The sequence below is a fragment of the Callithrix jacchus genome, chromosome 3 (assembly GCF_049354715.1).
Source record: "Callithrix jacchus isolate 240 chromosome 3, calJac240_pri, whole genome shotgun sequence".
Classification (NCBI taxonomy): Eukaryota; Metazoa; Chordata; class Mammalia; order Primates; family Cebidae; genus Callithrix; species Callithrix jacchus.
This window is the reverse complement of record NC_133504.1, coordinates 91,620,082-91,644,977: the sequence shown is the minus strand read 5'-3', so window position 1 is coordinate 91,644,977 and position 24,896 is coordinate 91,620,082. Positions and strand designations below refer to the sequence as shown.

The 24,896-nt window shown below is 36.9% G+C and overlaps 1 protein-coding gene across 12 annotated transcripts in view; it reads left to right on the top strand.

Annotated features, from left to right (window-relative positions):
- GSTCD (glutathione S-transferase C-terminal domain containing) overlaps positions 1-24,896 on the top strand; it is a 156,788-nt gene that overhangs the window by 94,980 nt on the left and 36,912 nt on the right. For 8 of the 12 annotated variants that reach the window (XR_618465.4, XM_078366746.1, XM_078366744.1 and 5 more), the window contains 2 exons: positions 23,706-23,821; positions 23,983-24,027. Coding sequence is in view for 11 of the 12 variants with exons in the window: in XM_078366746.1 (XP_078222872.1) it covers positions 23,706-23,821; positions 23,983-24,027 (161 nt within the window). In the remaining variant the exon portion in view is untranslated. The remainder of the gene's footprint in view (positions 1-23,705; positions 23,822-23,982; positions 24,028-24,896) is intronic. The other 4 variants (XM_054253096.2, XM_035293195.3, XM_054253095.2 and 1 more) reach the window with 1 other exon arrangement.

Below are 24,896 nucleotides of genomic sequence, written 5' to 3'. Positions count from 1 at the left end.
GATTCAATAAACATATCTGAAAATCTGCTAGGTACAAGGACTTATAAGAGTTGGTATAGAGTTGAGTAAATATAAGAGTTGGCAGTCTCATTGAGAATCCCTTAAAATAAGACTAACTTAGATAACTCCAGTATAAATGAAAATAATTATCTGACTGTGGAGGAAGTATCTAAATGTTTGAGCTTCTCTTATTCTTATGGAAAATGGAGGACAAATGTAGACCTTTATATAGTTTTCAATAGTTAGTTTTCAGTACAGGAGATAAGGTATACAAAGTTCTTAGCATAGTACTGCCAGGTAGGAGGATTCAATTAAGTGGTTTATATTCTTGGTACTGTGTGTATATTTGGCCATTAAACCATGCTTATTTTTTCCACATTATCTGTTTCCCTACTCTGAACCTATCAGTTAAAAAGAATATCCAAGTCTTTATGTTTTTACCTATAAAATAACTGGATTCGACTTGGTAAGTTCTAGGATTTCTTTAATCTTTATAATTATATAGAACTTTTTTAAAGGAAGTGGGTACCATCAATCCATATACAGATTTTCCAAGTCAACTTAGTGTATATAACCATTTCACATCAAATCCTCCTCTCTTCAGACGTTCAATACTTCCTCCCCTTCTCTCTTCAGAGAGAAAATAGAAAAATTAAAAAGAGTTCTACATACTTTATCAGTAAACACACCAACACATGTTTGTATGTCCATACACTGCAGGCCCTTCAATCTTATTTATATTTAAGCCCATGTCTCACTGTGCACTGTGTTACATCCCCTCGTGTCCTCAATGGTTTTTCTCATCAGTTATGCCCATCAGATGGCAAAAATACTAAGGTACCTTCCACTTTTTAAAATCTTCCTTTGCCTCACTTAGCCCTACACTTACCACGCCATTTTCATGCTCCCCTTTAACAAAACTCCTTAGGTATCCATGATTTCATCTTCTCTTCCTCTACTCTCTTCTTCCAATGTTTTGTTTAAAATTACAAACCCATTTTTTAAAGTTGTAAAAGTAATGCAATGAATACCCATGTAGCCTTCTTATAGATTTACCAGTTTTTACTACTTTGTCTTGCCTTCTCTGACACACACATTTTTCTTCAACCATTTGAGAGTTCCCTGCAGACATCATAACGTTTCACCCCAAAATACTTCAGCATATGTCTCCTAAGAAAAAAGGGCATTCTCTTATGTAACCACAATGCAATTATCACCTACAGGAAATTTGACATTAATATAATAATGTGGAATACACTCCCCATATTGTAATTCACCTATTTATCCAATAGTGCTCTCTCTTTTTTAATATGCAATAACCAAACATATGCATTGTTTTCAGTTGTCACATATCTTTAGTGGATCTTTAATATAGGATCCTGGCCTATACAATTTGTTTTGTCTTTCTTAACTTTAACATTTTGAAAAAGAATCTATTCCAGGTATTTTACAGAATATTGTCAATTTGAAATTATCTGTTTCCTCTATTAGATGAACATTAAACTGTTGGCAAGACTACAACAGAATGGCTCATTTTGGCCAGCATACTATAGAGCTAATGGTGTATGCCTTTCGTATATTGCAGCAGGGAACAGATGATATCAGTTTGACACATTGTTTGTGATATTAGGTTTGAACACTTGGTTGAGATGGTATCTGTCAGATTTCTCCATTGTAAGAATACTGGTTTCCCTTTGTAATAGTGGTCTCTAAGGAGCTACTTTGAAACCATTGTATTCTCTGGTAATTGTTTCTCAGTGGTTTTAGCATCCATTAATGACTTCTATGCAAATCAGTTATTACAATTGTCACTATAAAATTGTGATTTTTCTATTTCTATTATGCCCTGTATATGTATCAGTTTTTCTTCTTCTCTCTTGATCCTGTGATAATCAGGCTTCTGCCCCATCATTTTAACAAAACTGCTGTTGTCAAGGTTACTAATGACTTCTCTTTACTAAATCTAATAGACTAGTCTCAGTCCTTATCTTACTTGGTGTATCAGCTGCATTTGACAAAGTTGATCATTTTTCTCTTGAAATACCCCTTGGTTTCCTCGGACAAACAAATAGAATAACCCCTTATCAGTCTCCTTTTTGGTTCTTCAGCTTCCAAATCTCTAAACATTGAAAAACTCAGGGCTTAGTCTTTATACCTCCACTGCAATACAATATATGGCAGTTTGATTCTTCTAATTGCTCAGGCTCAAAACCCCAGAGTTTAATCTTATTTTACCCTCTACATCAGTCCATCAGCAAAAATTCTGTCAGCTCTGTTTTTAAAATATATATCAATCCAAATCACTTCTCACTATCTCCACTGCTCAAAATCTAAGCAACTGTCATGTCCAGGCTTGACTATTTTAGTAGTGTCCTAGTTAGACTTTCTATGTAAGTCAAATAATGTCCCCAAATCAATCTACATTCAAAATAAAATCCAAAGTTTCCACATACATTAAAAAAGCTTTGCATACTCTAGCCACTGGCTATTTCTTTGATCTTCTCTGCCAGTCTGGAAATCACTAACTGCAGCAGTCCTCCCTTATTTGCAGTTTAGCTTTCTGTGATTCAGTTACCCTCAGTCAACTGTGGCCCAAAAATATTAAATGAAAAATTCCAGAAATAAACAATTTGTGAATTTTAAATTGCACATCATTCTGAGTAGCATGATGAAATCTGGCACAATCCCATTCCGTTCGCCTTGGGACATGAATCTCCCTTTGTCCAGCAAATCCACACTGTGTGCACTACTAGCCTAATAGTCACTTAATAGCCATCTTGATGATCAGATCAACGATTGCAATATTGCAGTGCTTGAGTCCAAATTTTACTTAGTAATGACCCCAAAGCAGAAAAGTAATGATGCTGGCAGTTTGGATATGCCAAAGAGAAGCTATAAAGTGCAAACATTAAGCAAAAAAAGTAAAAGTATTCTTGACTAAATAAATAAGGGAAAAAGCCTCATATGCTGAGGTTGCTGAGATCTGCAGTAAGAACACATCTATCCATGAAATTATGAAGAAGGGAAAAGAAATCCATTCTAGTTTTGCTGCCATACCTCAAGCCGCAAAAATTATGGCCACTTCAGTGTCTGATAAGTGGTTAAGATGGAAATGTTCTTAAATTCATGGGTAGAAGACATGAACAGAAATGTGGTCTGATTGCTGGCAGTCAGGTTCGATACTATCTAAGGTTTCAGGCATTCACTGAAGATCTTAGAATGTATCCCCAGGGATAAGGGGAGACTACTATATACTTGTTATTCTCTTTGTTTGGAAAACTCTTCCCCTAGATTATCCATACATCTTACTCTCTCACTTTATTCAGGTCTCAAATGTCATGTTATTAGAGAGACCCTTTCAGACCAGCCTATCTATAATAAGTTTACTCTTCTGTAATAAGCTTACTCTTACTGCGATATACCCAACCCTTAAAACAGTGCCTAGCACATTGTAAGCAGCTAATAAGTATTTGTTGAATTAGCTGTTGAAATTCTTACTCTTCTAATAATGATGAAAAGACGGGTTTTTCTTTGCACTTTCTATATAAGTCTTAACTTTATAACTGATCTTTTTTCCTCCTAAGATATTGTTTACATTGTCTCAAAGTATACTTCAGTGAGAAATTGTGTTTTTCCGGGTTGTATAAATTAATGTGTTATTTATAGTGTTGCTGCTTCTACTAATCCCAGTGTGTTTTTCTCAGTATTTGGATATGATTCCTTAAAAGTCAACAAATTTCTTAGATGCTAACCTAGCTTTATTTTTTTGGTTATAAATAATAGCACAAAGTCTTCTGTTAAATCATTCATTTATGAATTTTAAAGGCCATCAGTACCAGGTATTTATTTTACTGCCTTACCTAATCCTCTAAGAAGTCTACCTGTCTTATGTTGGCTAATGAAGGGTGAAAGTTCTGACTTCTCTTTATTTAATTAAAAGTAAAAGCTAGTCACATGTTTATGAGATTAAACTAATGAAAAATATTGACTCACCAACATCTCCCTGGTATTCTTTTCTCCTATTTTTTGGTTTCTCTGTGTATCATATATATGTGGGCTTTAAGTAATAGGAAGAAAAATATAAGACCTCAAATCTGATTTTAGCAGTTCTTGGTTTGTTTTAACAAGTAAGGAAATTATCCTACTTGTTCTGTGGGTATGCAGATACATGAATGTTACTTATAAATGCCTTCGTGCTGCCATGTCTGTGTCTAACATCAGGGGATGGATTTCAGAGAAGATAATGAGGTGTTTATATTCTATTTTTTATTGGGTATGATAAAATGTTAAACTTTAAGCGTTATCTTCAAGAGTTCTCATATACAATTAGCCATTTCAGTATAAAATTAAATAATTAACTGGTGAACACTACTTATGACTTTATGTTCTCAGGATATTTTCTAAGTTACATTGTATGTCATGCTGTTTTCCTAAATGAATTTTTAAGAAGAAATATTATAATAACTAATATATTTGAACTTTTAAACATAGTTTTATAGCTCTCAATTTCAAGAAAAAAAATTATTTTGGTGCCTTTTCTTCCTTTGTATTTATATTACTGCCTCAGTGCCAGGAGCCCAATTAGCATATAACTGAGTTTTGCATTTAAGTAATTTCTGGAGGTCCCTGAGAAATATGAGGTCAAAGGGTCTGTAATCTAAAGAATCTGGTTTATGTCCTTGTTAACTCACTGCATTCATTGGAGGTGGATTTTAAAGAGCAAGTAGACATTTATAGGCCAAGAGGTAGATAAAGCAATATTTTCTTAAGTAGATTCCTAAAATAGCCCCTAAAGATAGATAGTAAAAACATTCAGTTGTCAAGTAATATAAGGAAATACTATGTTATTCTGAATTAAACCAATTTATCTCTTTCCTCTTAACATCTCTTTCCTCTTAATATATTGAGAGACTACTGTTCCACAAATATGAAATTTCTGAAATATTAGTATTCATGACAAAGTAAACAGCATTTTTAAAACCTCAGAAAGATGATACAGCATACTGTGTTTGGAGAATAACTGGTAGTTCCATCTGACCAGAGAATGAAGAGATTATGGGATTAAAGGAGTGGCAGGAAGTGAGCTCAACCAGATGATGAAGTCTCGGTGTTAAAAATCTGTCCTATCAGTGGTGAGGGAACCAATGAGGACTTTTAAGAAGGGAAGTAGCAAGAACTCATTTGCGTTTTAGAAGGAATGGGCATGAAAAGCTGAGGCTTTAGGGCAGAGTGTTTAGACTTTTTTTCTTTTTTTGGAAACGGAGTCTTGCTCTTGTTTCCCAGGCTGAAGTGCAATGGCAACCTCTGCTTCCTGGGTTCAACCAATTCTCCTGCCTCAGCCTCCTGAGTATCTGGGATTACAGGCATCCGCCACCACACCCAGTTAATTTTTTTAGTTTTAGTAGAGATGGGGTTTTCCCATGTTGGGCAGGTTGGTCTCGAACTCCTGACCTTGTGATCCGCCTGCCTCGGCCTCCCAAAGTGCTGAGATTACAGGTGTGAGCCACCACACCTGGCCTAGAAGACAAGTGATACATAAATGTGAACTGAAGGTCTGGCTTTGGTTACAGGATGACGAGCGGATGATGATATTATTAACAAATAGAATATCAGAAAGAAAACAAGTTTCATGATAAAAGATAAATGAGTTCAGTTTTTGGACCTGTTTGGCTTGAAGCCCTGGATGGCACAGACACATATTAACAATGGGATGGGAAAATCTGATTCGCAGTTCTAGAGAGCAGTGTTAACTGAACTATGTATAGATTTGAATGTCAGTATGGTATTTCAAACCATGAAAGGACAGGAGAGAGAGAGAGAGAGATAATCTCTCCAATGAGAAATGTTTATGCATCACACCTGAGTTTTTCTGTGGTTAATTTACTTCAAATCCAGAATCTTCTATTCTGAGTTTCTGAAAAATTTTTTTAATGTTTTCTAAATCTACAAAGTATTTCTTTAACTAGTAAACATCAGGAGGGCTGTGATTACTTTGGTTATTTGGTCAGTTGGTTTTGTGTATGTGCGCTTGTGTATACTTACACACTATAGTTTTTTATTTTCATTTTTATGTAGAGACAGGGTCTCACTATGTTGACAAGGCTGATCTCAAACTCCTGGCCTCAAGCAATCTTCCCACCTCTGCCTCTTAAGTGCCAGCATTACTGATGAGCCACCTTACTTGGCTGTACACTGTGTTTTAAATCAGCTATTGAACATTACTTTTGCATTTAAAAGACTAAACAGTGAAGACCCAGAATTTGTATTTATTGAACTAGGTTGTGGCCAAAAAAAGCACTTATTCTGGGTATACAATTGCAGGCCAGTGCAATGCTAAAGAAGTATTCTTTACAATAACCATGAAGATAGGTCTTGAAAAAAAAATGTTTTTCACACACACATACACACACACACACATACACACACATATAAATTTTGCTAAATCCAAGCCATTTATATACATATGCACGAACTCAAGGAGTCCCACCACATGACATTTTCTTGAAAAATATACATTGGCATGTCTCTCATGCTGATTGTAAATTGAAATCAAATATATTATCAAAAGCCTAGTGTTTAATAATGATGAAAATTTCTCTGGTGTCAGAAAAACAGATGAAATAAATACAGAGGGGAGGCAGCACAGAAAAGAATTCTATTCATATTTTTCTTAAAAAGACAGTAAACTTTATTACTGTTTAGCAGAGAAGTTGTTCATACTGTGTATATTTGGGTCCTATTCAAAATATTTTACTAATAAGGATTTATGGTTTTTGGGGTGGTAGATGAGACCACACACCTTGAAGTGAGACCAGCAGGATTGAAATCTGACTCTATCATGGAGTAATTGTGTGACAAGCTACTTCATTTTTTTTTTTTTTTACATTTATTCATCTGACAATGCAGTAACAGTACCCAACTTCTTTGAGCTGTTATGAAAATGGATTGATATAATAAATAAAGCATGCTTAGCACATCAGAATCATTCAGCAGTGCTAATACCAGCAAATAAGAACATCCATTCCGTGGACCTCATATATACAGGTTGAGCACCACTAATCCAAAATCTAAAATGCTCCAAAACCTGGAACTTTTTGAGTGCCGATAAGATGTAACAAGTGAAAAATTCCACACATAAGTACTTAAAGTACATAAACTTTGAGCACAAAATTATTTAAAATATCGCATAAAATTACCTTCAGACTATTTGTGTAAAGTATGCGTGAAACATAAATTATGTGTTTAGACTCGGGACCCATACCCAAGATATCTCATTATGTGCTTACAAATTTTCCAAAATCCAGAAAAAATATTTCTGAAACTCCAAATACTTCTGGTCCCAAGGATTTCAGACTCAACCAACATTCATGATGGGTCTAAGTATACACGATTGTAATGATATTCCTCAAACATCCCTAGCTCCTCTCTACCTAAACACTTTTGCATCAGCAGTTCCATTTATATGGAGTGCTTTTTCTCTTGTTTCCCATGACTGGCTGCTTCTTGTTATTCAGATTGCAATTTAGTTACTTGCTCAATGATGCCTTCAAGAATACATACTATAAAATATTCGCCTAGTCAATTTCAACTATATTATTCTATTTTAATTTTCTCCATATTATCACTTAATTTTTTGTTGTCTAACTTCTATCACTGGAATGTAAACATCCCCCTTGTTCTCCATTGTTTCCAGCACCTTGATCAGGGCCAGGCATAAAATAAGTGCTTTAAAATATATTTGCTAAATTAATGGACTACTCTGTTGAGGTTATAATGAAAGAACCAGAGAAAAAAAGGGAGATTCAAAATTTCAGTTTGGGGAAAAAAATGCCAGTTTCTGCCTTCCCCTGCCTTACCTAGGCCCTGAACCAGTATACCTATTTCAGTAGACTCAGATCTCCCAACTGGTATAGTTTAAGTATACTCTTGCTATTTTAGATCTGACATCCATTGTTACTTAGGATGAGATATGGTCACCCACACGTCTCCTATAGTGCAAGCTTTCTCTGCATAGCCCTTGGTTTTTTTCCCTTTTTCTAAACCCTGCTGCTTGGAGCACTGCTAAACACTACCACTGGCCAAGGCGCAGTGGCTCATGCCTGTAATCCCAGCACTTTGTGAGGCCAAGGCCAGTGGATCACCTGAGGTCAGGAGGTCAAGACCGGCCTGGCCAACATGGTGAAACCTTGTCTCTACTAAAAATACAAAAATTAGCCAGGCATGTTGGGGGGTGCCTATAATCCCAGCTACTCGGGAGGCTGAGGCAGGAGAATCATTTGAGGCCAGGAGGCAGTGGTTGCAATGAGCTGAGATCATGCCATTGCACACCAGCCTGGGTGACACAGCAAGACTCTGTCTCAAATTAAATAAATATGTAAATAGATCCAGGGATTCCTGGGAAGATGGTGCAGTAGGGGCAACTTGGGATTGCAGCTCTCAGTGAAGACACAGAGGGTGAGTGCAGGCTGCATTTCCAGATGGATATTTGTTGCCCACAGAACAGTGAGGTTCCCAGGTGTAGAAGAGACACGGGATGCCAGCGCAGCTGCTTGGGCTGGCACGGCCGTTACGGCTGGTGCCACAGCGCAGCGGGACTCCACACAAAACACACTGCTCTGGGTGCCCTGTTAAACCGACAATCTGAGATTTGGGAGGGCAGATTAGCATATCCATCTGATTGAACAGGACTTGGACAGTTAGCCAGACCAGGAGATTCCTGGGAGGCGACGTTTAAGCCGGCGGAGTGGGTCGCTGCACAGGAAATCACACAGATCCTGGTGCCCTACCAGCAGGTGACTGAAACGCCTAGGAGAGAGTCAACAGTACAACTTAAAAAGAGAAAAAAGGGCTCTGAGGCAGGGAGCCAGCTGATCAGGCTTGGCAGGTCCCACCCCCATGGGGACAAACAAAACGGCGATTCGAAACGCTCGGGGTTGAGAGTTTCACTGTGGGCATGGCTGAACCCAGGACGGTGCAGCTCCATAGGGAGGGGCGTCCGCCATTACCGAGGCATTCCACACCTACTGAGGTACAATCCCATTGCTGACACAGCCTGCCATTGCCGAGGCAACCCGCCGTAACAGAGAGACTCTGCCAACAGGGCGGAGCCCGCGACAGCAGGGCGGAACCCAAGGCAGCAGGGTGGAGCCGCGGCAGGCAAATAGTGAGTAGACTGCCTCCTAGCTGGGCAGGACAGTACAACGGATACTCATAAAGAAAGCCCTAACTCCCCGAGACAGAGCATCTGAGGTAAAAAAGGGGTTTTATGAGTTCTGCTGCAGCAGACTTAAACGTTCCTGCCTAACAGCCCTGAATGATCAACAGAGCTCACAGCTCAGCACTTGAGCTCCTATAAAGTACAGACAGCCTCCTCAAGCAGCTCCCTGACCCCAGTATATCCAAAGAGTCACCTCAAAAAGGACTGATCAGATTGACATTTGGCAGGCATCATTCTGGGACAAAGATAGCAGAAGAAGAAACTGGTAGCATCCCTCACTGTTCCTCAGCTGCTACAGGTGTACCCCAGACAAGCAGGGCCTGGAGTGGACCTCAGCAGTCGTATAGCAGAGGGGCTAGACTGGTAGAGGGAAAACTAAGTAACAGAAATACTTCATCATCAACAATCTGGGCGTCCACTCAAAGACCCAATCGAAAAGTCAGCAACTACTCAGACGACAGGTGGATAAACCCACAAAGATGGGAAGAAACCAGCACAAAAAGGAGGAAAACACCCGAAACCAAAACACCTTGCCTCCTACAAAGGACCAAAACTCCTCACAAGCAAGGGAACAAAGCTGGACAGAGAATGAGTGTGATGAAATGACGGAATCAGACTTCAAAAGGTGGATAATGAGAAACTTCCGTGAGCTAAAAGAACATGTTCTAAATCAATGCAAAGAATCTAAGAACCTTGAAAAAAGAGTTGAAAAAAGATTCGAGGAAAATGATAACAAGAATGGACAACTTAGAGAGGAATATGAATGAATTGAGGAGCTGAAAAACACAACACGAGAACTTTGCGAAGCATGCACAAGTTTCAACAGCCAAATTGACCAAGCAGAACAAAGAATATCAGAAGTCGAAGATCAACTCAATGAAATAAAACGAGAAACCAAGATGAGAGAAAAAAATGCAAAAAGGAATGAACAAAGTCTCCAAGAAATGTGGGACTATGTGAAGAGACCTAACCTATGTTTAATAGGTGTACCAGAGGTGACGAAGAGAACAAATCCGAGTTGAAAAATACTCTTTAGGATATTATCCAGGAAATTTTCCCCCACCTAGCAAGGCAGGCCATTATTCAGGTCCAGGATATATAGAGAGGACCACAAAGATACTCCGCAAGAAGAGCAACCCCAAGGCACATAATCGTCAGATTCACCAGAGTTGAAATGAAGGAGAAAATACTAAGGGCAGCCAGAGAGAAAGGTCGGGTCACCCACAAAGGGAAGCCCATCAGACTCATGGCAGATCTCTCAGCAGAAACCCTATAGGCCAGAAGAGAGTGGGGGCCAATATTCAACATCCTTAAAGAAAACAACTTTCACCCCAGAATTTTATATCCAGCCAAACTGAGCTTCATAAGTGAAGGAAAAATAAAATCCTTTGCTAACAAGCAAGTACTCAGAGAGTTTGTCACCACCAGGCCTGCTGTACAAGAGCTCCTGAAAGAGGCACTACACATAGAAAGGAACAACCAGTAGCAGCCATTCCAAAAATATACCAAATGCTAAAGAGCATCAACAAAATGAAGAATCTGCATCAACTGACAGGCAAAACAGCCAGCTAGCATCAAAATGGCAGTATCAAATTCACACATAACAATATTAACCCTAAATGTAAATGGGCTAAATGCACCAATCAAAAGACACAGACTGGCAAATTGGATAAAAAACCAAAACCCATCAGTGTGCTGTATCCAGGAAACCCATCTCACATGCAAGGACAAACAAAGTCTCAAAATAAAGGGATGGAGGAAGATTTACCAAGCAAATGGAGAGCAAAAAAAAAGCAGGAGTTGCAATTCTCATCTCTGATAAAATAGACTTTAAAGCAACAAAGATCAAAAGAGACAAAGAAGCTCATTACATAATGGTAAAAGGATCGATGCAACAAGAAGAGCTAACGATCCTAAATATATATTGACCCAATACAGGAGAACCCAGATATATAAAGCAAGTTCTGAACGACTTACAAAGAGACTAAGACTCCCACACAATAATAGTGGGAGACTTTAACACTCCACTGTCAATATGAGGCAGATCAACCAGACAGAAAATTAACAAGGATATCCAGGGCTTGAACTCAGACCTGGAACAAGCAAACCTGATAGATGTTTACAGAACTCTCCACCCCAAATCCACAGAATATACATTCTTCTCAGCACCACATCACACCTACTCTAAAATTGACCACATAATTGGAAGTAAAGCACTCCTCAGCAAATGCAAAACAACTGAAATCATAAACAGTCTCTCACACCATAGTGCAATCAAGTTGGAACTCAGAATTCAGAAACTAACTCAGAACTGCACAGCTTCATGGAAACTGAACAACTGGCTCTTGAATGTTGACTGGATAAAAAAATGAAATGAAGGCAGAAATAAAGAAGTTCTTCAAAACCAGCGAGAATGAAGACACAACATACCAGAATCTCTGGGACACATTTAAAGCAGTCTCTAGAGGAAAATATATAGCAATAAGTGCCCATATGAGAAGAGTGGAGAGATCCAAAATTGACACCCTATCGTCAAAATTGAAAGAGCTAGAGGAGCAAGATGAAAAAAACTTAAAACCTAGCAGAAGACAAGAAATAACTAAGATCAGAGCAGAACTGAAAGAGACAGAGACATGAAAATCCCTTCAAAAAAAAAATCAATAAATCCAAGAACCGGTTTTTTGAAAAGACCAACGAAATAGACCACTAGCCAGACTGATAAAAAAGAAAAGAGAGAAACAAATAGATGCAACAAAAAATGATAAAGGTGAAATCACCACAGATTGCACAGAAATTCAAACCATCATCAGAGAATATTACAAACAACGCTATGCACATAAACTAGTAAACCTGGAAGAAATGAATAAATTCCTGGACACCTGTGTCCTCCCAGGCCTAAACCAGGAGGAAGCCGAAACTATGAATAGACCAATAACAAGGTCTGAAGTCGAGGCAGCAATTAAGAGCCTACCACACAAAAAAAAGCCCAGGTCCAGATGGGTTCACAGCCAAATTCTACCAGACACACAAAGAAGAGCTGGTACCATTCCTTCTGAAACTATTCCAAATAATCCAAAAAGAGGGAATCCTTCCCAAATCATTTTATGAGACCAACATCATCCTGATATCAAAACCTGGCAGAGACTCATCAAGAAAAGAAAACTTCATGCCAATATTTATGATGAACATACATGCAGAAATCTTCAATAAAATACCGGCAAGCCGATTGCAACAGCACATCAAAAAACTTATCCATCACGATCAAGTAGGATTCATCCCGGGGATACAAGGCTGGTTCAACATACGCAAGTATATAAACGTAATTCACCACATAAACAGAACCAAAAACAAAAACCACATGATTATCTCAAATGACGCAGAGAAGGCATTTGACAAAATTCAACAGCCCTTTAGGCTAAAAATGCTCAATAAACTTGGTATTGAAGGAACGTATCTCAAAATAATAAAAGCTATTTATGACAAACCAACAGCCAATATCATACTGAATGGGCAAAAACTGGAAGCATTCCCTTTGAAATCGGCAGTAGCAAAGGATCCCCTCTCTCACCACTCCTATTCAATATAGTACTGGAAGTTCTAGCCAGAACAATCAGGCAAGAAAAAGAAATAAAGGGTATTCAAATAGGAGAGGTGGAAGCCAAATTGTCTCAATTTGCAGAGGACATGATAGTATACCTAGAAGACCCCATCACCTTAGCCCAAAAACTCCTGAAACTGATAAGCAACTTCAGCAAAGTCTCAGGATATAAAATCAATGTGCAAAAATCACAAGCATTCCTCTACACCAATAACAGACTTAAAGAGAGCCAAATCAAGAACAAACTGCCATTCACTATTGCTGCAAAAAGAATAAAATACCTAGGAATACAACTTACAAGGAACGTAAGGGACCTCTTCAAGGAAAACTACAAACCACTGCTCAACAAAATAAGAGAGGACAGAAACAGATGGAGAAATATTCCATGTTCATGGTTAGGAAGAATCAATATCGTGAAAATGGCTATACTGCCCAACGTAATTTACAGAATCAATGCTATCCCCATCAAGCTACCATTGACTTTCTTCACAGAACTGGAAAAAACCACCATGAACTTCATATTTAATCAAAAGAGAGCCCACATAGCCAAGTCAATTCTAACCAAAAAGAACACAGTGGGAGGCATCACACTACCAGACTTCAAACTATACTACAAGGCTACAGTAATCAAAACAGCATGGTACTGGTACCAAAACAGAGATATAGACCAATGGAACAGAACAGAGGCATCGGAGGCAACACAACATATATGCAACCATGCAATCTTTGATAAACCTGACAAAAACAAGCAACGGGGAAAGGATTCCCTGTTTAATAAATGGTGTTGGGAAAACTGGCTAGCCATGTGCAGAAAGCAGAAACTGGACCCCTTCCTGACACCTTACACTAAAATTAACTCCAGATGGATTAAACACTTAAACATAAGACCTAACATAATAAAAACCCTAGAAGAAAATCTAGGCAAAACCATTCAGGACATAGAAGTAGGCAAGGACTTCATGACCAAAACACCAAAAGCATTGGCAACAAAAGCCAAAATAGACAAATGGGACCTAATAAAACTCCACAACTTCTGCACGGCAAAAGAAACAGTCACTAGAGTGAATCGGCAACCAACAGAATGGGAAAAAATGTTTGCAGTTTACCCATCTGACAAAGGGCTGATATCCAGAATTTACAAAGAACTCAAACAGATTTACAAGAAAAAAAAAAAACAAGCCCATTCAAAATTGGGCAAAGAATATGAACAGACACTACAAAAGAAGACATACATGAGACCAACAAACATATGAAAAAATACTCATCATCGCTGGTCATTAGAGAGATGCAAATCAAAACCACATTGAGATACCATCTCACGCCAGTTAGAATGGCGATCATTAAAAAATCTGGAGACAACAGATGCTGGAGAGGATGTGGAGAAATAGGAACACTTTTACACTGTTGGTGGAAGTGTAAATTAGTTCAACCATTGTGGAAGACAGTGTGGCGATTCCTCAAGGCCTTAGAAATAGAAATTCCATTTGACCCAGCAATCCCATTACTGGGTATATATCCAAAGGAGCATAAATCGTTCTACTATAAGGACACATGCACACGAATGTTCATTGCAGCGCTGTTCACAATAGCAAAGACCTGGAAGCAACCCAAATGCCCATCGATGATAGACTGGACTGGAAAAATGTGGCACATATACACCATGGAATATTATGCAGCAATCAAAAATGATGAGTTCGTGTCGTTTGTAGGGACATGGATGAATCTGGAGAACATCATTCTCAGCAAAGTGACACAAGAGCAGAAAATGAAATACCGCATATTCTCACTCATAGGCGGGTGATGAACAATGAGAACACATGGACACAGGGAGGGGAGTACTACACACTGGGATCTATTGGGGGGAATAGGGGAGGGACAGCGTTGGCGGGGAGTTGGGGAGAGATAGCCTGGGGAGAAATGCCAAATGTGGGTGAAGGGGAGGAAGGCAGCAAAACACACTGCCGTGTGTGTACCTATGCAACTATCTTGCATGTTCTGCACATATACCCCAAAACCTAAAATGCAATAAAAATAAATAAATAAATAAATAAATAAACAGTGCTACTGCTAGGGACCATCCATCAAATTAGACCTGCGTGAATATCAATACTTAAGCAGATTGAGTCCTTTTTGAATACTAATTTGGATCATTGTTGCTACCTTTATCCATGCTTGTAGCTGGGTTCATCCCCCCAGGGTCTTTTTCTTTACACCATCCTTTGCTGCTGAGAGCCTAACATTCTTTTTTTTTTTTTTTTTTTTTTGAGACAGAGTTTCACTCTTTTTGCCCAGGCTGGAGTGCAATGGCGCAATCTAGGCTCACCGCAACCTGTGCCTCCTGGGTTCAGGCAATTCTCCTGCCTGAGCCTCCCGAGTAGCTGGGATTACAGGCGTGCACCACCATGCCCATCTAATTTTTTTGTATTTTTAGTAGAGACGGGGTTTCACCATGTTGACCAGGATGATCACGCTGGTCATGATCCACCCGCCTCGGCCTCCCAAAGTGCTGGGATTACCGGTGTGAGCCACCGTGCCCGGCCGAGCCTAACATTCTTTACAGTTAGGTCCGTAAAGTTAGGAAAGGGAAAAGGAACAGTAGAACTGGAATGCAAAACTGCCTTTGAGGTTTATACAGTCCCTATGTAACTTGAATGAATACCCTTGCCTGTGAGTGTTAACTTTTATGTTTAATAACTATTCTCTATTAAGGTTATTGTCATAGTATTGAGCAGTATTTCATGTATAGGTACGTGCCCTGATAAATACTATTCAATGATGCTAATTCTTACAAAGCCAATATTACAGTATCTGTCTGATGCTCCATTGCCACATAAATAACCTCTGCAAAGTTTAGTGCCTTTTCATAACAATTATTGATTTTAATCACAATTCTGCAGTTTGGTTAGGGCTTTGTGAGAAAGCTTGTCTGTTCTCCATACAGCATCTGCAGGGGAGGCTTGATATCTTAAAGTATGGTTCTGTGTTCCAAGAGCAACCATCTCATAAAGACAAAAATTGGAAGCTGCCAGAAAAGAGCACAGTGTTGTTTTTGTATTATATAGGTCAAACAGTCATGAGGCTGAAATTCAAGAACAGATATAGATGCTACCTCTCAATGGAAATACCATATTTTAATATGTGAGGAATTTAGGGCCATGTCACCCTAGATATTCAGCATTTCATTTTCAAAACAAAACAAAATATATGACAAAAAAAATCAAAGAAGAAAACCTATAATGTCAGATCGTAGTGGATATTAAGACATCATGTGCACAAAAGAAGTATTTTTTAAAAATCACTTGACTCTGGAAAGTTAGCACCATTTCAAACTACTACATGGCATTTAACCTAATTACTGTGAAACATCAAATTGGAAGCCAAGTGAGGATTATTTGAATGGCCTCAAAAGTTAACAAAACTATTAAGACACCTTATTAACTTAAGCTTCTGAAAAAGAGGGAAAAGAAATAAATACCTATTTTCTACAGTTAGCTTTTTTGTTCTAAAAATATTTCAGTTTGGTCTTGTGGGCAACTTAGACCATATTGTGGACTTAAAACAACAACAACAAAAACCCAAAATACCAGAGCAAAGTAATGTTTACTTAGTGTGGTGTAAATGGTATTTGGATGAAATGAAAATATATGTGTTTGGTTAACTCTGGATTCTGATATTCTGAAGTTAAAATGTTTTTTCATCTTAGAGAAAAAATAGCAGGAATAAGAAGGTTTTACAGTGTCCATTTTTCACTGTATCTAAGCTCTCCTGTAAGCAAAGCAGAAGCTTTGGCCTGGTAAAAAATGTGATTGTACTTTCTTTAACTTTTGTCCCTCAACCCAACATCTTGCCTGAACAGTTTTTAGTTATTGGCTTTTTAAAAGAAGTTTTAAAATTAGATATGGACGGGTGAAAGGTGCACACTATTTTTAGTCAGCATCTGCAGTACTGTAATGTGAAAGATCTTCCCAATCTATTTTCATTTCTTTCCTTCTGGATAATCTGATTTTGCAACAAATTGATTGCTCAACCTCTCCATGTCACTTTTCAATAAATTCAAAAAGGTTGCTACAGTCCCAAGGTGGGGAAATGGTCTCCTTCTGGGAAGGGTGAGACCCAAAGGTCAGTTCATTAAACAGAATGACTTAGGAGACCTCTGATGCTTTAGCAATATATTCTGAAATCCTGACATTCAGAACTTAAATTGATCCTTTGCACTGGTAAGCCTGCTCTGGAAAATTTTTATTTAGGGGAAAAACTGAAGTAAAATGTATTTTAAAACTGACTCTGAAGAATTAAATTTTTCCCTAAGATATAACTACTAGGAAATCCCTCATTTCCCTGCTAGAAAGCACCTCATTTCCTTGACCTCACACACATAAAAAAGACACCAGCATTGAAATTTTGACGTCACAATTACTTAAAGCCATCTGTTTAAGACATAACAGATCATACTGAAAAACAGACTGAATCTGACATTAGAAATCCTACTTTAGAGTCCCAACTTTACCATTTACCAGCTGCATGTCTTCGAACAAGTGCTAAGTTTGAGCAACCTATTTAGTGATCAGTGTCCTCATTTGTAAAATAAGAAAAATGTCATCCATTCTAACAACCTGACAGAGTTTTGAGGTTAGATGGTGTATCAAATATGCAAGTGCTTAATATATTGCAAAGCATCTTATAACCACAAAGTATCCATAATTTTAGGTACTTTATATGGATTTTTGTTAAGTTGTGGCTGTTAAACTTTCTTTTAAGAACATTGTACAATGTGATTAATAAAACACATTTTCCAAGTTCAAATATAATGTTTTGTACTAATTAAACAAAGTATATGTTTGTTAAGGATATAAACTAAGAGTTACATATCTTTATATCCCTAACATTATATAGAACAGTTCTGTATAGGCCAAGTTGGTTGTTTGATATGTTGAATGAATGATTGAGAAAGATACTAATGAGGTCCTTATTCCTCATAATTTGGAAGCATAAATAAGCCTTTTAACATTATGAATTCAATGAATTCTGCTGTGTTTTCAGTTAATTATTGAATAATCGTGTGTATAACAAAATTCTAAGAGTCAAAATGCCATCTCACTGTTAAGCTGTCAATTATTTCATTGACTGAACTGTGGGGTTTGTGAATGAGGGAGAATATCAGATTAGCAGTATCCACTGTTTCAAGAAAACTGTCACACTGAGGTCAGTACGGCTAAGAGGATTAGTGATGATAACCTTCAATTGGCTTTAAAAAAGTAAAATTAAAATAACCATTCTAGATTTTTAGTATTTTCAACAAGTTATCTCCAAAATTTAAATAAAGTTGCCCTAACCTACATTGTAAACTTTATATTGCTGCCTAATTTCATGTATTTTCTCAGGAGTTTCTTTAGGAATTCTGTTCTTCCATTCTAGCGTTTGAAGTCTACTCATACGGCTTTAAATGGCTGTTTTCTTATTGTCTCACAAAAGTTTTCAGAAACTTTTCTAACTCACTTAAAATACTGTTTTATAGTTGACTTCTTTTACTGTTTTAATGAATACATGCATAGCATAGATATCTAACTTATTTTCATATTTAGTACCTGCAAAAATTAGCATTAAGCCTTGAAATGCAGTTTGTCATAATTGCAGAGAAAATTCATTCATTAAACTTTTATTGAGAACCTGTTATGTGCTTATCAGTCTCCTGGTAATCTTTTCATTTAATTGGGCCCAAGTTTATGCAGTTCCAGGAAAAATTATTCATATCTATTTCAGGGAGACAGAAGCAATTACAGCTAATGGTTTTTTGGGGGGAGTTATTATAATGAATTATACTTAGGTATCATTTTATAATAAATTGTTTCACTGGTTAACAATAGACTTTATAGTATAAAATATTCGTTATTTTGGGTACTAACAAAGAGTTTGAAAAAGTAACTTTTTTCTCTTTTGTCTTTAAAAAATTTTTTATTATGACAAAAGTAATACATGTTTTAAATTCATCCTGGAATAAGGAAAGGTGATGGGGTTCCTAAAGTTTTAAAGCAAGGAGATAGGTTTTAAGCAAAGGGAATAAATTATATAAAGGAACTAACTCATAAAGTGTAAAAAATTCAAAGAAATGTCACTTGTGTTGAGAGGCTGGAACATTGGGCACATATAGAAAATAGCAAATGAGGTTAGAAAATTAATCAGGGCCCAGATCATTAAAGGCCTTGCTTTCTTGCCAAGACATCAACATTTTTTTCTTAAAGCAGAGAGCTTTCTGCAAAGCTATTTAAGCAAAGGAGAGTTACTTTAATGGGTACATTTGGAAGAGACTTTAGTAATCTACCAAGGAAAAGCATGGTCAGTGATTAGCTATAGAATGAGACACAATGTGGTGAACATAGTGCGTCAGGGGTATGCCAAGGGAAGAGGAGCCTGAGCAGGAGAGTGAGGAGAATTTAATAAGAGGTTCCAAAGATTTCTTGATCTAGAACACCGGGGTTCAAAATGATTCAATGAGTTTAATTGATCCAATATTATTTTTTAATTAAATCACATAATGGCAGAGAGCACACTTGCTCTAGATAATTTTATCGATAATTGTGTCTTATTTGAGGATATACTATATCCAGAATAAAAATGATACGGACTAACATTATAAAAGAACACCTTTAGTTTCTAATAATGTAAAATTAAATATGCTGTCTATTCAGATTGAACTTGTCCCTAAGCAGCTCTAAGCACATTAAGTATGAAAGCAAGGCCATGTTTTCAGTAAGACAGAGAGAGGCAAACAACAAGCAATGTCATTTCGTATCTGGCCCTGCCGGTTTGTATTTTCACGTCAATCTGATGTTCTATTACTTCCCCACTGATCTCTCATTTTTAGTTGCAAGTGAGTTAATGGTAGTTTTCTCCTAAACATGCCATATTGTTCTTGTCATGACCAGCCCCATTCTATCTGTTAAGTTTCTGATCCTCCTTGAAAACTCGACTGAAATACCCAAGTCTCTGTCAAGGCCATTCTAATGTCTCAAGACATTTCTACTTTATCTATAATGTACATACTTTTGCACATAATTAACATGCATCTTCTTCTTAGATACCCTGTTAACTTCTTTAGGACTAAAACTGTATCTTCTTATTCATCTTGAGATGTGTCCTCAGCATATAGATTAGTATTAGGCATATAAGTAGGTACCTTAGTTGTGGTTCCAAACATAAAAACCATAGCTACTGTGGGGATAAAACCTTGGCTTTGCTGTTAATTGCCCTATAAAGCATGGTAAATGACCAATCATCAGCTTGGCTTTCTTAATGCTGTTAATCAGACCTTTTTTGAAAATATTAACATTTGTGGTTGTCATCTTCCCTTTCACCTGCCCAAGGTTCTATGAGTGCCATCTTGTCTATTCAGTTGTCTTACACCTTCTCTAAAAGAGTGGTCTACACAACACTGACCTCTATTGAAGAAATTTGCTTTTGCTCTGTTGATTTTTTTTTTAACCTTTTCAGTGTGCTGTTAAAAGCTCTAAACATTAGTTTTAGCCTTCTCCTTTGTCTCTATATTTAAAAAAAAAATCACAGAATATGGTTGGTGTGCTATATCTCAAAGAAATGCTTTCAAAACAAAACAGCAAAAGAATCTTTAGTAAAGACATCTAATGTGTATATATGCACTCTTTCGTAAGTAAGTTATAGCATGTAAGATATTTGTTTTTTCAAGCTAAGAAACAAAAAATTAAGAGCTGCCTAATTTAGAACATAAATTACTCCACTGAACATGTGTGCTGGCTGTACATGTGCACATTTTCCAGTGATTTTTTTTTTCATTATTTGATGCTTTGGATAAACCAAAAATGCTAGTGTTTTAACCTGATTTCCCCTGATTTAAAAATTGTCTCCTTTGGCCATGGGCATGATGGCTCATGCTTGTAATCTGAGCACTTTGGGAGACTGATGCAGGTGGATTATGAGGTCAAGAGATCAAGACCATCCTGGCCAACATAGTGAAACTCTGTCTCTACTAAAAATACAAAAATTAGCTGGATGTGGTGGCGTGAACCTGTAGTTCCAGCTACTTGGGAGGCTGAGGCAGGAGAATTTCTTGAACCCAGGAGGTGGAGGTTGCAGTGAGCCGAGATTGTGCCATTGCACTCCAGCCTGGCAACAGAGCGAGACTCCATCTCAAAAACAACAACAACAACAAAATTGGCTCCTTTACTCCTCTACTTTCTTTTCTGGCAATGCAAACCACACTGAAGTTCTCTGATCCAGTACCTCCTAACTGGAATTAGACAAAGAAAAAACTCATTTGCAGAATAATTGCATTGCAGAACAAATGACATCATTGGTAGTAAAACATTCTACACTTAGATTTTGTTTTTCCGTGACACTAGAGATCCATCATTTTTAGTCAAGCTAAAAATAGATTGTAATTTTATGCTTGTAAATAATGTCTCAGGCACAAGGATACTGGACAAAAATAGAAAGTGGGATTTGATTTTTAAATTAACACTCTACCCCAAAATACCCCTTCTTAACCTTGTTGAATATATTTGATATCCTGCTCATATTTCCTGGAGCTTCATAATATTTATAAAACTGGAAGGAGGAAAGAGAATGCTTTATTAGAGGCTGTTTTTCCGTAAAGCATCTGAGCACCTTGCTGCTGTATTTTTAGTTCAATCTCCGTGAATATTATGTGCAGCGTATGGTCTCTCAACTTAAACACAACCCTGAAAAGTACTTCTTTGCCTTTGCCTTCAACCTTCATTTCAACATCTGTTTTTTTGTATGTAAAGACGCAGTATTAGCAAGAAAAACAGATCTCCATCAGCATTTCCTTCTGAAACAGACCTAAGGAAGTTAGGTAATTCTAAATTTCTAATAAAAATATGGCATAGAACTTGATATTAGCTATTTCATTTAATAAATTTTTTCTTATCTCCTTATTCTTAATAAAAGCATTATTCCTTTTGACTTTTTTTAATGAAAATTCTTTGGCTAGGAACCGTTAAGGAATCTACAAAAAGAGCAAAGACAGAAATGCTGGTGCTCATTCCTTACTTCTTGGTGGCTTCATTTAATAGCAGCATTTTTGACTCTAGGTCTCCTAAGAGCCTCAAAGTACTTTTCTTTTTGCCTTCTGACACCTCCTTTCCTCCCCTCTTCTTGTTCTTATTCTTTCTCCTGCAAATTAAAACTGCAATGCCATAAAATCAGCCATATTTGGATGAATAGAAGGATGGATAGAAGTATGATAAATCAAGAATAGTAAGTTGTTAATGGTAGAATCTAGATGGAGGGTATAAAGGCATTGACTGTAAGTTTCTTTCAGTTTTGCTAGATGCTCGAAAGTTGTCATAGTAAGATCTCTTAAAAATGGTTACCCAGGAAGGGTGGGATGATAGCTTTTACTTATTCTGTGTTTAAATATTGTACACTTAGAGAAAAAAATGAAGATAATTCTTTTAAAAGCTACATGAATCTGTCTTTACAAATGAAGTCATCAGACTGTTGACTTAAATATTCTTCATAATTGAAATTTACATTAATACATGCTAAATAATTAAGGATGTGATGAAAGAATCAGCTGTGTATGATGCTCACATCATTACAATAGGAAATTGGGTACTTCAATTATAGCATATATATAGTGAATGGAATACTATGCAGCCATTAAAATATATAGATAGAAACAAATGCATTGACATGGAAAGATATTTATAATTTTCATATTTTATAATATATTTTATACTTAGCTAGAACACATAAAATTTATGAATAGAACTGAAAGTAACTATGCATACATATATATAAAATGTTACCTCTGAATTAGGATGTTACGAATTTTTTCTCCTATATTTTTTATTCACATTTAAAAATTTTTCTTAAAATAATATTTTGCCATGCTTTTTATGTAACTTAGTAACATAAGAAAGAGGGAAAACAGAAAAAGAAAAAGGTCATGTCATTTTTCTGTGAAAAAGAAGCAAGGAAATCTTAGTATGTTTAATTTTTTATCAACCCAAAAATATTATCTGAATTTTTTCATGGAAATCTGCTCTCTTACATTTTCTTAATTTTTCTTTTATAAAGAATGTACTTGAAATATGTAAAAACAAATAATTTCATTCATTCTTCTGAAGATATGTTCATGGACTTGACTAGCAGTTTTGAAAGGAAAGTTAAGATGTTTTTTATGTTGTGGGGCCCCAGGCATTTCATACTTGGAAATGGCTTATCTTTAATCTCTAGTTGTATTATATTTCTATTTCTGACTCACAAGGAAAGAAAGCTTCAAAGCAGAAAACAGAAAATCCAGTTTCTCTCTAAATACAATAACCATTGATATATTCCAGACAATGTAACACCTATGTTTCAAGGTTCCCCAGTGTCCTACCCAGAAGAATCAAGAGTTCAAGGATGTGTCAATTAAGCAATAAAAATATTTTTACTTATTATGGATCTCTATAAGGAGATGTAAGCAATGTGTTGAAATTAGGTACTTTTTACAATATGTCTCTGAAAAACGATAAAGGGAGAAGACAATTACTGTTATTTTTTCCATTCTGCCAACATTTGTTGGACACTTGGTTAAGGACCCTAGACTTAATGTTTCAGTTATTGTTTCTACTCTTTAAAAGACAGATTTTTCCCCCTAGATTTTCTTTCAATGGCTGTTGAAAGAAATTTTGGATAGAAATAAAAGTCAAACAAGCAAAAATAAACATCTCATGTTCTAGTCCTCTAACAGTCTGTTATATGGAATTCGTCATTTATTCTTCTATATGTATATATGTGTGTGTTTGCTCCTCTCTCTCCTCCTCCTCTATGCTGGTAGTCTATTTTAAGTGTGTCTTCTTGTTCCCTCAAAATATCTAATGTTTTGTATTCGTCTCATGTCTTTCTCAGGTAAAATGTCCGGTGATCGAGCTTTGAGGAAGCAGCAGCAGTTGAACAACCTTGTCTATGTGGTAACAAATCAGGCCAAACCTGGTGACAGAATTGTGGATTTCTGCAGTGGTGGGGTATTACATCTCTCCTTTTATCCTTTTTAGCCTTTCAAAGATTATATGACTTTTCTATATTACATTCAAGGTCATGTTTTTATTTGGCAAGATTGTGGTTTCAGAATGAGGAAAAGCTGTGGGGACCAAGGCTAACTTGTTTGTCTAACTGACTTTTTCAGGGCCATGTTGGAATTGTCCTTGCTCACATGCTGCCATCATGTCAGGTAAAGCCTGAATAAGAGATAAAAGGAAATATTTAAAAACTGTACAGAGTAGCTAGCCAAATTTGATTTATCCCTGCTTTCAACTAAGTCAAATATGTGGCACAGGCATTTTCTTTTCTTTGAAGTGAACTTTCTTAAGGAGAAAAACATAAAGTAAGATCACAAAAGAGTTATCAATTTTTAAAAGAGGTTTATATGTTTAAGAAATTTTTCAAAGAAATAGCTATTTTATTGCTAAATAAAATGATTCAACTAGTTTAATTTTCAATATAATTTTACTTTATTTTATTTTTCTTTATTGCATTTTAGGTTTTTGGGGTACATGTGAAGAACATGCAAGATAGTTGCATAGGTACACATGTGGCAGTGTGTTTTGCTGCCTTCCTCCCCTTCACCTATATCCAGCATTTCTCCACATGCTATCTCTCCCCAACTCCCCACTCCCCGCTGTCCCATCTCTATTCCCCCAAACAGACCCCAGTGTGTAGTGCTCCCCTCCATGTGTCCATGTGTTCTCATTGTTCATCACCCGCCTATGAGTGAGAACACGTGGTATTTCATTTTATGTTCTTGGGTCAGTTTGCTGAGAATGATGGTCTCCAGATTCATCCATGTTCCTACAAAGGACACGAACTCATCATTTTTGATGGCTACATAATATTCCATGGTGTATATACGCCACATTTTCCCTGTCCAGTCTATCATCGATGGGCATTTGGGTTGCTTCCAGGTCTTTGCTGTTGTAAACAGTTCTGCAATGAACATTCGTGTGCATATGTCCTTATAGTAGAATGACTTATAATCCTCTGGATATATACCCAGTAATGGGATTGCTGGGTCAAATGGAATTTCTATTTCTAGGTCCTTGA